This window comes from Hippopotamus amphibius, chromosome 5 (assembly GCF_030028045.1).
Source record: "Hippopotamus amphibius kiboko isolate mHipAmp2 chromosome 5, mHipAmp2.hap2, whole genome shotgun sequence".
Lineage (NCBI taxonomy): Eukaryota > Metazoa > Chordata > Mammalia > Artiodactyla > Hippopotamidae > Hippopotamus > Hippopotamus amphibius.
The window spans coordinates 52813086-52829183 of record NC_080190.1 but is presented as its reverse complement, the minus strand read 5'-3'; the positions used below and the strand labels follow the sequence as shown (position 1 = coordinate 52829183).

At 44.4% G+C, this 16098-nt stretch overlaps 1 protein-coding gene across 2 annotated transcripts in view; it reads right to left on the bottom strand.

The window, feature by feature from the left end:
• GRID1 (glutamate ionotropic receptor delta type subunit 1) overlaps positions 1-16098 on the bottom strand; it is a 655245-nt gene that overhangs the window by 208408 nt on the left and 430739 nt on the right. For both annotated transcript variants that reach the window (XM_057735455.1, XM_057735456.1), the window contains exon 6: positions 10731-10901. In XM_057735455.1, coding sequence (XP_057591438.1) covers positions 10731-10901 — 171 coding nt within the window. The remainder of the gene's footprint in view (positions 1-10730; positions 10902-16098) is intronic.

The following is a 16098-nucleotide window of genomic DNA, read 5'->3' as shown; positions in this document are numbered from 1 at the left end:
TCCCCAGCACTGCCTGAAATCTCTCACCTGGGCTCATGTCCCTGGCTTCCTCCTGGTCCAGCAGCAAGGTGACGACTGCCACAGCCCCCTGGGCCTGAGCCGGGCCCTTCAAGTCTGCATGTCCTGAGGTGTTGCAGGGCCGCTCTTTGAGGAAAAGGCTACTTCTCTGCTCCCAGGGTGTTTTATAAAAGCTGCCAATCCAGGGAGGCCCGGAGTGAGGGCCTCTACAATACCCTGACCCAAGTTCCTGAAAGACAGGTGGCTTGGCCCACTTCAGAGGCTTGACATTTGCACAGCAGGGCTCAGGCACAGGAGCCTGGGGCACAGCCAGTCCTGCAGCAAGACAACCCAGGTGCATGGGGGAGGGGAGAAGGCAGGCAGGATGTGACTAGAATGGGGGCAGCTGCAGCCTAGTACCTGTGGGAGATGCCATGCCCTGCACCCTGTCACCTGCTGCCCATCCCCTGCCCTGGCTTAGGGGTTTCACCCCTAGGGAAGCTTCCAAACATCCTCTCTACATGGTCACCTCCCACGGCCACTGCATAGTTCAGGTGCCCTCACTTCTCCCTGTGGAGATGGCAATCCCTGTTTACCTTGTCTCCCAGCCCAGGCCCTCCACTTCCACCCTGTCCCGAGCTGTCGTTCTCAGATGCACGTCCTGCCCTGTCACATCTCCAAGGGCTACACCCCTAGCCTTGGTGCCCTGCAGCTGCCCTCATCTCTGATTGATTTCCCAACACTTCTTGCCTCTCATCCCTTGCTTCGGACACACTGAATTCAGCCCCTGCTCTCCTTGGCTTCTGGGCCTTTGCATATGGCACTCTCCATAACTGGAACATGCTACTAAATGGAGATTAAAATTCCCAACTTATTTGGAGTTTGTGAGTATTCAGAGAGACAGCATTTGTGAAACGTCTAACATAGGAACTGGCACATAATAAGTGCTTCAGGGGTGTTTATACAATTACTGGATGTTGAACAAATAGTTTTACATCTGCTCTTAGGAAGAAACACCGATGTAAAGAGATGTCAAAGTGTTTGGAAAGAGGATGCCTCTTAACAGGAGTGTGGAGGACAGAAGCCACACTGGGAAAGGGAATAGGACCTCCAGATGGGTGCACTCCACGTGGAACCAACCATCTGTAATCAGAATCTGGGGTACGTGCTTCCATGAGATGGGGACGTCCTGGCAAGCCTTGCATTTCTAAAGTCAATTCCTTATGTAAGAGGCAGGCCCTTAGAAGGGAACAAGGAAGGTGAGGACACATCTGCGGGAGACGTAAGAGAGAATTCAGTCGTGAGCTCTTGACCGCGGCTTTAGCTCTTGAAAAACCCAGGTAGACATTCCTGGCTGCTGGATAATTAAAGTCCAATCACATGAAGCCAACTGAGGACCAAGGATGGAAAGATTTTTTTTTAAAACAGTTAACATCCCAAATCCCCATTACATCAGTAACTATATTTTATTTAGGAAAATCCCTTGTGTCAGCAGGAACAAAGTCTACCAGTAAAGTTGTTAAATTGATCTTCATGAGAAAATGAGAATTTACTTTGGAGTCAAGACCCAGAGGGAGAAAATAGAGGGTGGCTAGAGTAAGGGAAGTCAGCAAGATGTGGAGAGAGGATGAGGCACTGGGTAGAGAGGGTGGGGCAGTAGGGAAGCGAACATTCCTCATCCGGGAAGACTTAGAACCTTAGAGGCTATTTGCTCAGCTACAATGCGAAAGTCCCACCCCAACCTGCCCCATATGCGGCAATCCATCTCTGAGACTTGGATTTGTTGTCTTGTTGAAATCAGGAAAGACATTGATTTCCCACCTGGATCGGTATTGGGTGAGGTAGAGGCAGCCCCATCAGAAGCTCAGATGCTATCTGTTTATTTCCTTACTGAGTCCCTAGAAGCAGGATTAGGTCCAGGAGTAATGAAAATAGAAGTCCCCCGTAAAATGTGCTGAGCTCTTCAGGAGAGGCGTACGTGTCCAGTCCTATCTGGACCTCAGCAAGCTGAGACCTGTGCCCACCCCCGTCAGACTGGAAGGGTGAGGTGCCGGAGAACGATGGCCCTGCTGGGTCGCCGGCTGTCTGGCCCCCGCAACGCTCTGTGTGTGTTTCTCTGCAGTAAATCTGAGAATTTAGGCAAGTCATATTAAGGTGCTCCAGCCTCATCTCCCTTATACTCCAGGGGCCCAGGGAACTGTTGTGCCTCCACATCATCAAGGTACAAATCATCCTGGAAGGCAAAGGAAGATGAATGGCAGGCCAGGCTCATAGCCACACGGGCCAGCTGCATCTCGCCACCAGACCATTATCCGCCCACCACCAAAGCCGAAAATGTGGGAAGTGTTTTCATTAAGAAAGGCTGTGTTTCCTCCAGGCTTCTAAAGAGCCCCGTTTTCTCTTGCCTCCATCATTAATCAAGGAAAGTAGACTGGGCAGGGAGACCTCACAGAGGCAAACAGCAGGAACTGACCTCTGACCAGATCCTCAGACAGACTCTGGTCGCCCAGCAACGTCAGACAAGCAGCCGGCAAGAGGGTCCAGCTGGGAGGACAAGGTGACGCCCAGATGTCACAGCTTGAGAAATCCATCTCCAGGCGAGACCTCTCGGCCAACCTGCTGCCAGCCCACCCGTCCTGAGAGCAGCACCACGGCCAGGCCAGAGGAGGGAGCAGATGGTGGCAGAAGGCAAAGAGGATGGGGATCTCTGCTCATGTTGAATCCGAGATGGGGGGAGGGGGGAGAGTTGGGGGTGGGCAGAGCGTTTGCTATACCCAAGGCTCTCTGGCCTCCAATTGTACACGTGGCCACCTGCGGCCAGAACTGCAACCAGCTGCACCCAAGGAGACCACCTGTGCAACTGTCCCTGACAAAGGCATCCATGATCACACTTCCCCACTCTGGCTGTTACATGTTCCAGCTGGGTCTTTAGGGTGAAATAGGTCAGTGAAAGTGACATGAAGTCCAAGGCAGCTCTGGTATGAGGAAGCTCAGTGTTGCTCCAGAGGAAAGGATTCTACAGGCAGGTTGACAAACAACTTGTAAGCAGGGGAAGAGTCCAGAAAGCCTTAAAGAAACAGGAATGCGTGGGGGAGAGGGGAGGGAGGGAGGAATGCTTTAATAGATTGAGCGAGGAAGGAGCTATCTATCTATCCACCTATTAAGCCAACCCACAATTTTAAAATTCACAAGGAAGAGAAATTCCAACCTGAGGGAGCATTTTATAATAATATCACATTAGCCCCCGCAGCCTAATTCAAGGATCAGACTCCACAGTGACCAGACAACACAGCTTCTCTCATTCACCTGTCCCCCTTTGAAAACATATCTGAATAGAAATGGGGTAACAATGTGACAATGTGTCTGTTAGGTCAATTCGAGCCCTGCAGTCACAGGGCAATGCAGTTCTGGAGATCCAGGATGCTACAGACGCTTCTCTGAGCAAGGCTGCCCATGAAACCTGAGCAAAGTCTCAGGGGTCCTCAGGGTCTAATTGTCACTTTTATTACTGGCTGAGTCAGACAGGCCCTAAACTAACTGTTGAGAAAACAAGAAAAAGAAACACCCAAATAATACAGTGCTTTGTAAGGAAAAATAAACAACAGCACTGCACGCTGGCAAAGGCAACACTTTTGGAGCCACTAGAAGCCACTTATTTAGGTACTTTCCTTCCAAAAGACGTTCTCTTTACTAAATAGGAACCAAATGGATTTGCTGTAATAGTGCCTTGTTGGCTTTGGAGCACAGAAAGCCCTGACCACAGGCCTAATAGAAGATGGAACTTCTGAGGCCAGCTCAGCACAGAAGCAGAGAGATGGATGATCTTGTAAAAATTCCCTGTTTTGATGGTCCTTTTGAAAACTTCAAATCCAGAATTATCATCCCAAGAGCAGCCATCTGGGGGGAAGAACTAAAGATGGACTTGAAAGCTCCATTTCCAAAAGGATTTTCATTAATTTCATCAAGACAAAGTTAATAAGCCATGACATCAATGTTATTTTTTTTCTTTCAGTTGGTTGTGCTAAACATGTTAGAACCTTCTCGATAAATCTCACAGCTAGAGGCTAGCAGAAATTAGTTTGCCTTCTACACTGTCATTAAAAAAGAAAGAAGTGGTAATAGCTACTGAGGAAACTTGAAGGGAATGGCTTGTAAATGAGATGAATCTACAAGCTGCCCACATGGTTGTTGGGTAGATGAGTAAATAAATCCACATTCGCCTCTCTTCACAGCCCGCCCAAGGAAGCGATGCAACAAATGGAGATAGATTCCTTTCATAAAGTATTTTATTTATAGATCTATAAAGAGGCTTCTAGAGACAGTTTAACTTATGTTAAGACCTGCATTCTTAACAGATTCACCCCATCAGACCTTATCGAAAGTCTCCAAGGAGCAGAGTCTTGTCTGAAGAGCTAAGCAGGTCGCAAAGACAGGGCCTCACCTCTCCCACACAAGGCAGCACTGATTGAATTCCTGCGTGACAGATGCGGACAGTAAGTGGTGCTCGAGCTGGTGATGAAGCGCTGCACAGGTGGGAAGTGCTCTCCCACCCACTGTGAGGCTTTCCAAGAGCATGCTCTTGAAGAGAGCAGACTACATCTTATAAAAAGTAATGAAGCTAGGGGCTTCCCTGATAGTGCAGTGGTTAAGAATCCACCTGCCAATGCAAGGGACATGGGTTCTATCCCTGGTCAGGGAAGATCCTACATGATGCGGAGCAACTAAGCCCATGCACCACAACTACTGAACCTGCGCTCTAGGGCCCATGTGCCACAACTACTGAAGCCCGCGCACCTATGGCCTGTGCTCCACAACAAGAGAAGCCACTGCAATGAGGAGCCTGTGCACCACAATGAAGAGTAGCCCCTGCTCACCTCAACTAGAGAAAGCCCATGCACAGCAACGAAGACCCAATGCAGCCAATAAATAAATAAATAAATTTATTTTTTTTAAAAAGTAATGAGGCCATGTTTAGCCTTTCTGTGGAAACCCCGAACACACCTGGCTGCCTCCTCTAGAATGAAACTGTTAATAGCTCAATCTTGTTCTAATTGCTTTCTATATGTACTCTCCTTCAATTTTCATTATGACTCTGAGGAGTAGGTAGTATTCTTTTTTTTAATAAATTTATTAACCACTGCGTCACTGGGGAAGTCCAAGGTAGGTAGTATTCTAACCCCCAATTTACAGAGAAGGAAACCGAGGCACAGAATGACAAATAAATAATAATAAATTAAACAGTTAGTTAGTTACTAGAGGTACTGGAATTTGAACCCAAGCAAGCTGGCTCCGTGCTGTTGCCGCTGTTGCTTCTACTTCTACTACAGCTACTGATACTATTAACATTACTACTACTGTGTCCCAGCTCCTCCTTCCCCACCTCCCCCTGTCCTCAAGTCTGTTCTCTACATCTGTGTCTTTTTTTTTAAAGCTTTTATTGGAATGTAATTGCTTTACACTGTTGTGCCAGTTTTTGCTGTACAACAGTAAATCAGCTGTATTTATACACATATCCCCATATGCCATCCCTCCCTGACTCCCTCCCACCCTCCCTATCCCAGCCCTCTAAGTCATCACCCATCATCAAGTTATCTCCCTGTGTTATGCAGCAGCTTCCTACTAGCTATCTATGTTACATTTGGTAGTGTATATATGTCAATACTGTTCTCTCACTTTGTTCCAGCTTCCCCCTTCGCCCCCCACCCCGTATCCTCAAGTCCGTTTTCTACATCTGTATCTTTATTCTTGCCCTGTCACTGGGTTCATCAGTACCAATCTTTTAGATTCCATATATATGAGTTAGCATATGGTATTTGTTTTTCTCTCTCTGGCTTACTTCATTCTGTATGACAGGCTCTGGGTCCATCCACCTCACTACCAATAACTCAATTTCATTCTTTTTTAGGCTGAGTAATATTCCACTGTATATATGTGTCACATCTTCTTTATCCATTCATCTGTTGATGGGCATTTAGGTTGCTTCCATGTCCTGGCTATTGTAAATGGTGCTGCAATGAACATTGTGGTACATGTTTCTTTTTGGATTATGGTTTTCTCAGGGTATATGCCCAGTAGTGGGATTGCTGGGTCATATGGTAGTTCCATTTTTAGTTTTTTAAGGAACCTCCTTACTGTTTTCCATGTGGCTGTACCAATGTACATTCCCACCAACAGTGCAGGAGAGTTTCCTTTTCTCCGCACCCTTTCCAACATTTATTGCTTCTAGATTTTGTGATGATGGCCATTCTGACTGGTGTGAGGTGATACCTCATTGTGGCTTTGACTTGCATTTCTCTAATGATTACTGACGTTGAGTATCTTTTCATGTGTTTGTTAGCAATCTGCATATCTTCTTTGGAGAAATGTCCATTTAGGTCTTCCACCCATTTTTGGAATGGGTTATTTGCTTTTTTGGTATTAAGCTGCATGAGTTGCTTGTATATTTTGGAGATTAATCCTTTGTCCGTTGCTTCACTGGCAAATATTTTCTCCTGTTCTGAGGGTTGTCTTCTTGTCTTGTTTATGATTTCTTTTGCTGTGCAAAAGCTTTTAAGTTTCATTAGGTCCCATTTGTTCATTTTTGATTTTATTTCCATTATTCTAGGAGGTGGGTCAAAAAGGATCTTGCTTTGATGGATGTCATAGAGTGTTCTGCCTAGGTTTTTCTCTGAGTTTTATAGCACCTAGCCTTACATTTAGCTCTTTAACCCATTTTGAGTTTATTTTTGTGTATGATGTTAGGATGTGTTCTAATTTCATTCTTTTATATGTAGCTGTCCAATTTTCCCAGCACAACTTATTGAAGAGGCTGTCTTTTTTCCATTGTATATTCTTGCCTCCTTGTCAAAGATAAGGCGCCCATATGTGCATAGCTTTATCTCTGGGCTCTCTATTCTGTTCCGTTGATCTATATTTCTTTTTTTGTGCCAATACCATACTGGCTTGATCACTGTAGCCTTGTAGTATAGTTTGAAGTCAGGGAGCCTGATTTCTCTAGCTCCGTCTTTCCTTCTCAAGATTGCTTTTGGCTATTCAGGGTCTTTTGTGTTTCCATACAAATTGTAAAATTTCTTGTTCTAGTTCTGTGAAAAATGCCATTGGTAACTTGATACGGATTGTGCTGAATCTGTAAATTGCTTTGGGTAGTATAGTCATTTTCACAACGTTGATTCTTCCAATCCAAGAACATGGTATGTCCCTCCATCTGTTTGTATCATATTTTATTTCTTTCATCAGTGTCTTATAGTTTTATGCATACAGGTCTTTTGCCTTCTTAGGCAGGTTTATTCCTAGGTATTTTATTCTTTTTGTTGCAACAGTAAATGGGAGAGTTTCCTTAATTTCTCTTTCTGCTCTTTCATTGTTAGTGTAGAGGAATGCAAGAGATATCTGTGCATTAATTCTGTAACCTGCTACTTTACTAAATTCATCAATTAGTGCTAGCAGTTTTCTGGCAGCATCTTTAGGGTTTTCTGTGTATAATATCATGTCATCTGCAAAGAGTGATAATTTTACTTCTTTTCCAATTTGGATTCCTTTTATTTTGTTTTCTTCTCTGATTGCTGTGGCTAAAACTTTCAAAACTATGTTGAATAATAGTGGTGAGAGTGGGCACCCTTGTCTTGTCCCTGTTCTTAGAGGAAATGCTTTCAGTTTTTCACCATTTAGAATGATGTTAGCTGTTGGTTTGTCATATATGGCTTTTATTATGTTGAGGTAACTTCCTTCTATGCCCATTTTCTGGAGAGTTTTTTTATCATAAATGGATGTTGACTTTTGTCAAAAGCTTTTTCTGCATCTATTGAGATGATCATATAGTTTTTATCCTTCATTTTGTTAATATGATGTATCACATTGATTGATTTGCGTATATTGTAGAATCCTTGCATTCCAGGGATAAACTCCACTTGATCATGGTGTATGATCTTTTTCATGTGTGTTGGATTCTGTTTGAGAGTAATTTTGTTGAGGATTTTTGCATCTATATTCATCAGTGATATTGGCCTGTAATGTTCTTTTTTTGTGACATCTTTGCTTGGTTTTGGTATCAGGATGATGGTGCCCTTGTTGAATGAGTTTGGGAGTGTTACATCTGTGTCTTTATTCTTCCCCTGCCACTGTGAGAGAGTAGCATTGACATATACACTACCAAATGTAAAACAGATAGCTAGTGGGAAGCAACTGCGTAACACAGGGATATCAACTGGATGCTTGGTGATGACCTAGAAGGGTGGGATAGGGAGGGTGAGAGGGAGGCTCAAGAGGGAGGGGATATGGGGATATAGTTATAAATTCAGCTGATTCCCTTTGTTGTACAGCAGAAACTGGCACAACATCGTAAAGCAATTATACTCCAGTAAAGATATGGAAAAAAATTATTACTACTGCTATTGCTACTGCTATATTACTACTACAGCTACTATTACTAATGCTGCTGTCATTACTACTACTACTACTGCTACTACTACTAACACTACTACTGCTGCTACTGCTACTAATACTGCTGCTATTACTGATGCTACTATAGCTACTACTGCTGCTACTGTGACTATTGCTGCTACTACAGCTACTGCTGCTACTGTTACTACTACTACTATTACTGTTGCTACAACTACTACAAGATCTCTATGATGTTGCTCTTAAATCTTGCTCTTTATATAGTGCCTGGGTCTCAGCAGGAACAGAGAGAGGTGCAGCGGCCAGGATTCTAGGTTCAATATTGATGATGAGCAGCCACCCAGCTCAGAGCCATGGCTTTGTTCCTCCTCCTAATGGGTGTGTGTCATTTCAGAAAGCCCTCTACTGCATTCCTCTCTGCTACCCTCAGTCTCCTTTTCTCTCTTGTCCTCCAGGACAGATTCTTTGCATCCAGTGTGTCTGATATGCAAACACAGAGCTCACCTGAGCCTTTTTTCCATGGCAAAATGGGTAACCAGACAGGAAGCACTTTCCCCTCTCCCTCCACGCCACCAGGGCCGCATGTGTTGGGGTAACGGGAAGCAGCCCTGCTTTCTCCTTGAGTAGAAGGAGTGTAGTACGGTAAGCAAGAACTGGGAGAAATGAACGGGGGATGTGGGGCAGGGCGGGAGAAGGCTGGTGTGTGTCTGCAGAAGGACAAAGCCATTCCAAGGAGAGAGAGCCTGGGAGACCTTCCCAGGAGTGAGATCTCCCAGGGTCGGGCCCCACAGAGAGCGGCAGGTGCCTCCCCGTCCTGCCTCGGGCGGGGATGAGCACACACTGCCTGGGCCACATGGCTGCACAGCACTTGCATCCACGTGGAGAGCGGGGTGATAAATACAGAGGCACCGTGAGAGGCCCTCACCTCTTCTTCCAAACTCCAGAACAGAGGAAGGCAGAACAAGAGAAAAAGGCAAGGCCCAAAGCAAGAGAAAAAGAGGAAGGCCCATGTGCCCAGGGCTCTCAAGTCCATGGCCCCACAGAGGCCTTTGGTCCACTCTCTTGGTCAGCCCTTCACCACCTTAGACCCCAGACTCTGTGATGGCTTCCCAGAGCCATGGATTTGGGAAAAGTGGAAGTTACCCTGGCTAAAATCCTGGTGTCTTCTGTGTTTCCTTATCAACCAGGAACATATTTCTAGTGTTTGCCATCTATTGGAGTGTGTTTCCTTCCCCACCAATATAAGATAACAGAATGGACTTGATGCTTTGGTAAATCACACATGTACCCAGCCCACTCTAGAGATTCTAATAACCCCCCTCCCCAAGATATGCACTCCCTAATAAGATGATACCAAGATGTTCTGAGGTAGGACTGATACTCAGGTGGCAGACACAGCCCATCTCTGTCCTACAATCCTTACACCTGGCTAAGTGAAGAAGGTGTAACTAGTTTCAAATGCTGAGTGGCAAGCATATCCCACGCCCAAACTTCTGAGAACTTTTTACAAACCCCAATGGGAGACATTTCCTTCCGTTATGTGGTTCCCACCAAGCATCAAATGAAAGTTTTCTTGGGCATGATGTTCCTAGTGAAGATGCAGATGCCAGGCTGCCAACAGTCTCCACAGTGCTTCACTGTTGCCCTCAAACATCCAGGGAGAAAGCCACCTCTCACAACAGGTGCACAGTTCCACATCCTCCTCCCAGGCCCAAGAGGAGCTAACCCCAATTGCACCTATGTCAAGAGAGTGGCAGAATGACTAACCATACACACTCTGTACTTCTCACCTTGGAAGGAATGGAGCAGGTGGGCAGGTGATGAGCCTACCCTTTTGTTCCTCCCTCCTCAGCTGGGATTCCAGCATGTTCTGGTTGACCTAAGCCTCAGAATTCAGAAGATGAGCTGGGACAGTTCCTAGTTGTTTCCATATTATTGACTTTCTACACGGAAGAGCTTAAAATAGGTTCAAAATAATGACTCCCCACAGGAAGGCTCTATCCCCAGCCCTGCCAGATGAAATCAACCCCCATAAAATAGGCATTACAGAAGCCTAAGAGACAGGCCCCTGCTTACTCCCTAAGCATGTAACTTTTACATACAAGAGGCACCCAGTGAGCTAATATGCCCTGTCTGCTGACAGTGGCCATAATTGCCTGCTAATGTGCTTAGAAGCACTGCCCAGTTGACTGGTTTCAATTTCAGTAAATGACAGAGTTTTAGTAATTAAAGGTGGTGGGCAAGAGCGCTCAGCCAGAGCTGAGGCATATACCGTGACAGGCCAAGTGTACCGGTGAGACTCCCTCCTGGAGGGAGCTTGGGAGGCAAGCACTGACCTGCAGCATCTGGAGGTAGCCTTCCTGAGGGTCGCAGAGCAGGGAGGAGATGCGGTGGTTGTTCCTCATGCATTTCTGGTTGTCCTTTGCAGATGGGAAGATCTGCCGGACCACGGTCATCCTGCCAAGGGCACTGTGGACCAGATCCAGGATCTCTGGGTCACTGATTTCCTGGGAAGATAACCAGAAATGCTTACCATTGACTCAGGAACTCATGATCTCTGCAAAAGACTTACCAGTAGTTGTCTAGGTCGACAGCCTAAATGCTGATATCAATGAGTTTGGGCCCAAGGTCAAAGAGTTCATTAGTTGCTTATTTACAAATAATACTTGCTTACCCTAAAATGCAAACACAATTATTCAACACCTTCCCTGAAGGACAGGAAAAGATACCTACAGCTAAACCACCAATGCATTGGCTTCCATGGAGTCAAACTCTAAAAGAACCAGTGCTGACAAATGTCAGGACAGGCTTTAGCTGGAATTAAAGGCTAAATTTCCTGTTGGGAGTCATCTACCTGATTTAGACAAGGAAAACTGGTTTTCTCTGACCCAGCTGACCAAAATGCAATGAGTTTCCCCTAATTCTTTAATAATTAGATTTTTTTAAAAAGATTTGCATACATAGCATAGACATATATACACTACCAACTGTAAAATAGATAGCCAGTGGGAAGTTGCTGTATAACAAAGGGAGATGAACTCGATGATGGATGATGCCTTAGAGGGCCAGGATGGGGAGGGTGGGGGGGGAGTCGAGGGATGGAGGGAATATGGGGATATGTGTATAAATACAGCTGATTGACTTCAGTGTACCTCAAAAACTGGTACAAGAGTGTAAAGCAATTATATTCCAATAAAAAAAAGATTTGCATACAAATTTTTAAGATATATCCATTCATTCATCCACTCATTCATTGCACAAAATCTACCCAACAGCTCCTCTGTGGTTTGTTCTATATTGAGCACTGGGGACATAGCTGTGAGTGAGTGAGTCAGGCTTAATACCATCCGGTGAAACTCAAGATTATCAGAGGATGAAATATGCTGAGTGATGTCATACGGAAATCTAGGGGCAAAGGAAACCCATCCCTCTTGCACAGTGAGACTGTTTGCTAAGCTCTTTACGCACCTTATCTCTTTTGGTACTCACAACAACCCTAGGAATTCTGTGAGGGGGATCCTATTTGTGGGAAGACATTCGGGAACCTTTTTGAAACATTGAAAATGTTGAAGTATGTGGGCCGAGCGATGGGATTCAGAATGTCCTGCTTGAGCAGTGGAGGAGCTGAGGGTGCGGGCCGTGGAGACTAATATCACCCTGTTTGGTCCTGAAGGATGGCTGGTTAGCCAAAGATGGGTAAGATTCCTCAAAGGAGGAACAACCTAAGACAGGCACAGCCGCAGAGGGGCCAACAGGGGTGGTGCATAGAGCCTTCCTTATATCACCGTGTTTGGCCCTGGAGGATGACTGGTTAGCCAGAGACGGGTAAGATTCCTCAAGGGAGGAACAACCTAAGACAGGCACAGTCGCAGAGGGGCCAACACGGGTGGGGCACAGACCCCCAATATCTGAGAGAGGTCTCCTGCCCCCAGGGCTGTTTTGCTCTCCACCCCCAGCTCAGATCCACACCTGCTCAACTCGGACCCAGGAAGTAAACAAAGATAATTGCCTCAGTCATGTGAGGCCTTTGATTGTTTATGAGTGTAACCTGAGAATGTTAGCCCACGAACTCAATAAAAGCAACCTGGGATGAGTCAGCAGGGCTCTTGATTGGAGAGGTCTTGAGCCCCCCAGTCCCACTTTTCTCTTCAGTCTGTGTCTGTGTCTTCTTCAAGCTTGCGGCACCCGTCACTCACCTCGAGTCGCCGAGTTGATCCCGGCAAGTGGCGCCCAACGTGGGGCTCGAAAGGCTTGAGTGACGAAGGTTCACGGAAAGTGAAATTGATGAAAGTAAAGAATTGGGAAGTGCCGTGAAGCCCCCAAGAGGAGAGTAAGAGGCCTCTGAAAAAATCCTGCCAGTAAGTAAATCTCTTGGGTAGTTTGTGTTCGGGGTAAAATATGGGAAATAAAGTTCAGATTAACATCAACCAGATGTATGCCTGTTACGGCAGCTCCTAAGGGCAGGTGGAGTAAAAAGCAAGTGAAGGTCTTGTAAAAAGCAAATGAAGGTCGATTGTTAAAAATTCTGTAAATAGTTGAGAATATTGTATATAGTTTCCTTCTTTAGGCTAACACTGGGTTTATGTACTTAGGGATAAGGTTGGGAACGAACTTAAAAAACTGCATTCTAAAGGGACTCCCGTACCAGGTTCTGTTTGGTCAAATGTGGTCTCTGATTAAGTCAGTATTAGAGCCTCTATTAGAGCCTCTATGGGCTCCTGAGGGCTCAAATGATAGCTTTGATGAAGAAGCCGGTCCATCAGAGGACCGATGGGCATGTGTGGTGCCAAACGAAACTGAAAAACAAAAAGGAATTAGAATTCATACTGAAGTGATTGATAATGATTATACTGGAGAAATTAAAGTGATGATATCAACTTCGGTTCCATGGAAAGCCCATCCAGGTGATAGAATAGCACAGTTGCTTATTCTGCCATATTATAAGATTGGCAACAGTACAAAAGTAAGGAGAACGAAAGGCTTTGGAAGCACAGGAGAGGCCGGAGTTTTCCTCTCTGAAAAAATTTTAGAAACACGCCCGACATGCTCAGTAACTATAAATGGAAAAGCTTTTAGAGGATTAATAGATACAGGTGCTGATGTTTCAATTATAAGCAGTAATCATTGGCCTTCTCGCTGGCCTACTTGTCCCGCAGACATTACAGTGGTAGGTTTAGGTAGAGCTCATGGCTTGCAGCAAAGTGCTAAAATATTGCCTTGTATTGGCCCAGATGGACAGCCAGCCCACTTACAACCCTATATAGCAGACCTTCCCATTAATTTATGGGGAAGGGATTTATTGCAACAATGGAAGGCTGAAATCCACATCCCAACGTTAGATACTTATAGTATGCAAAGTCAAGAAATGCTGATAAATCAAGGATATCAGCCAGGGTTAGGTTTTGGTAAATATCATCAAGGGAAACTATTTCCCATTCCAGCTGAAGGTAATGCAAATAGAGAAGGTCTTGGATATCAGTCTTTTCACTAGTGGCCACTGTTCGCAAAAGCTTACTGCTTCCCCCAGCACCAATCTCATTGACCTGGAAAACTGATACACCTGTATGGGTTGAGCAGTGGCCTTTAACCATAGAAAAGTTAGAAGCTCTAACAGAATTAGTGACTGAACAGTTAGAAAAAGGGCATATTGAAGAATCTTTTAGCCCATGGAACTCTCCAGTATTTCCAATAAAGAAAAAAACTGGTAAATGGCGTTTATTAACAGATCTCAGAGCAGTCAATGCAGTTATACAACCAATGGGGGCCTTACAACCAGGCCTCCCATCACCTAATATGATCCCTGCTAATTGGCCTCTAATAGTTATTGATCTGAAAGACTGCTTTTTCACCATTCCATTACATCCCAAAGATAAAGAAAAATTTGCTTTTTCTGTGCCTGCACTAAATAATAAAGCACCTCGAAAAAGGTTTCAATGGAAGGTGTTACCTCAAGGCATGTTGAATAGCCCTACTATTTGCCAGAATTTTGTTGCTAAAGCCCTTGAACCAGTACGACTAGAATTTCCTAATTGTTATCTTATCCATTACATGGATGATATCTTGTGTGCTGCTCCTAATCAAGATTTACTTACTTCTGCGTATATTAGCATGCAGCTTTGCCTTGATAGAGCAGGACTTAAAATAGCTCCGGAAAAGGTACAAATGCATAGCCCATATCAATATTTGGGCACAATAGTTGATAGAACAACTATTAGCCCACAAAAGGTGGAACTGAGGATAGATCAAATCCAAACTCTTAATGATTTGCAAAAACTCCTAGGAGATATTAATTGGCTTCTCCCATGCATAGGGATCCCCACCTATGCATTGTCTAACCTATTTGCTTTGTTAAAAGGAGATTCAAAATTAAATAGTCCAAGAACTTTAACATCAGCTGCTTTAGAGGAACTAAAACTTGTAGAAAATAAAATTCATTCTTCTCAATTACAGAGAGTAACTGTTAATCAGCCATTGCAATTAATTATATTACCTTCTCATTCACCTACAGGGATATTAATGCAAAATGAAGGAATTATGGAATGGTTGTTTTTAGCAAATACTATGGTAAAATCCTTGTCACCTTATTTAGAATTATTAACTCAGTTGGTTCTGAAGGGAAGAACTCGAAGTAAGCATTTAATTGGAACTGACCCTTCACATATAATTATTAATTTAACTACTAAAGAAATTCAGGTTTGTTTCCAAAATTGTATAAGTTGGCAAATTGCCTTTGCTGATTATATTGGGAAAATTGATAATCACTATCCGAAAAATCCCATTTTGCAGTTTCTTAAGAGAACTCAATGGATTCTACCTCGAATAACAAAATCTGATCCTATACCAGATGCTTCTATAATATGTGGTCTATATCACATTCTACAGGACTTCCTTACAACCCCCAGGGACAAGCAATAGTTGAAAGAGCAAACCAACTACTTAAAAACATGCTCCAAAAACAAAAAGGGGGAATCACCCAAGGGCAACAAACAATTTTAAATAAAGCCTTACTTACTATTAATTTTTTGAATGTATCTGCACAGGCTACGGATACAGCAGCTGAGAGGCATTTTCGAGCCTCATCTAAGAATGTGACTCACTTTAATGATGCACAGCCGCTGATATGGTGGCAGGACCCATTGACTAATATCTGGTCATCAGGAAGGTTAATCACATGGGGAAGAGGGTTTGCTTGTGTGTCACCAGGACAAGGCCTGGAACCTGTGTGGATTCCATCTCGGAGAATTAAGCCATATCATGAGCGTTCCAAAGAAACGCCATCTTGAATGGGATATAGAATCTCCGGAGATAAACTTTGTACATTTGTTTTCAGGTTTGAGCTTTGGAGACTAAGTTTACTAATTATGCTATACCTGATAGACCTTTGTGTAAAATAAAACGGATATGGGCTGACAGACAAGATCAGATTCTTTGGGATGTTTGCCGTGGGACGGAGGGTGTGGTACTACTTAATGGTTCCTATGGAACAGTATGAAACTGGTCCCTTAAGGGGTATGCAGTCTCTGATGGTTTACACCAAAAAAACTCCTCCTGCAATCCCTATAAAAGGTTGTGATGGCATATACCAATATTGCCATGCACTCGCCCTATCCCATCTTATGGCTTAGGATTGGATTAATACTTCCTTGGCCTCAATTAGAGAATGGCAGAGCTCAAACAGAAATATGGAAACTTCCCTTAAGTTTA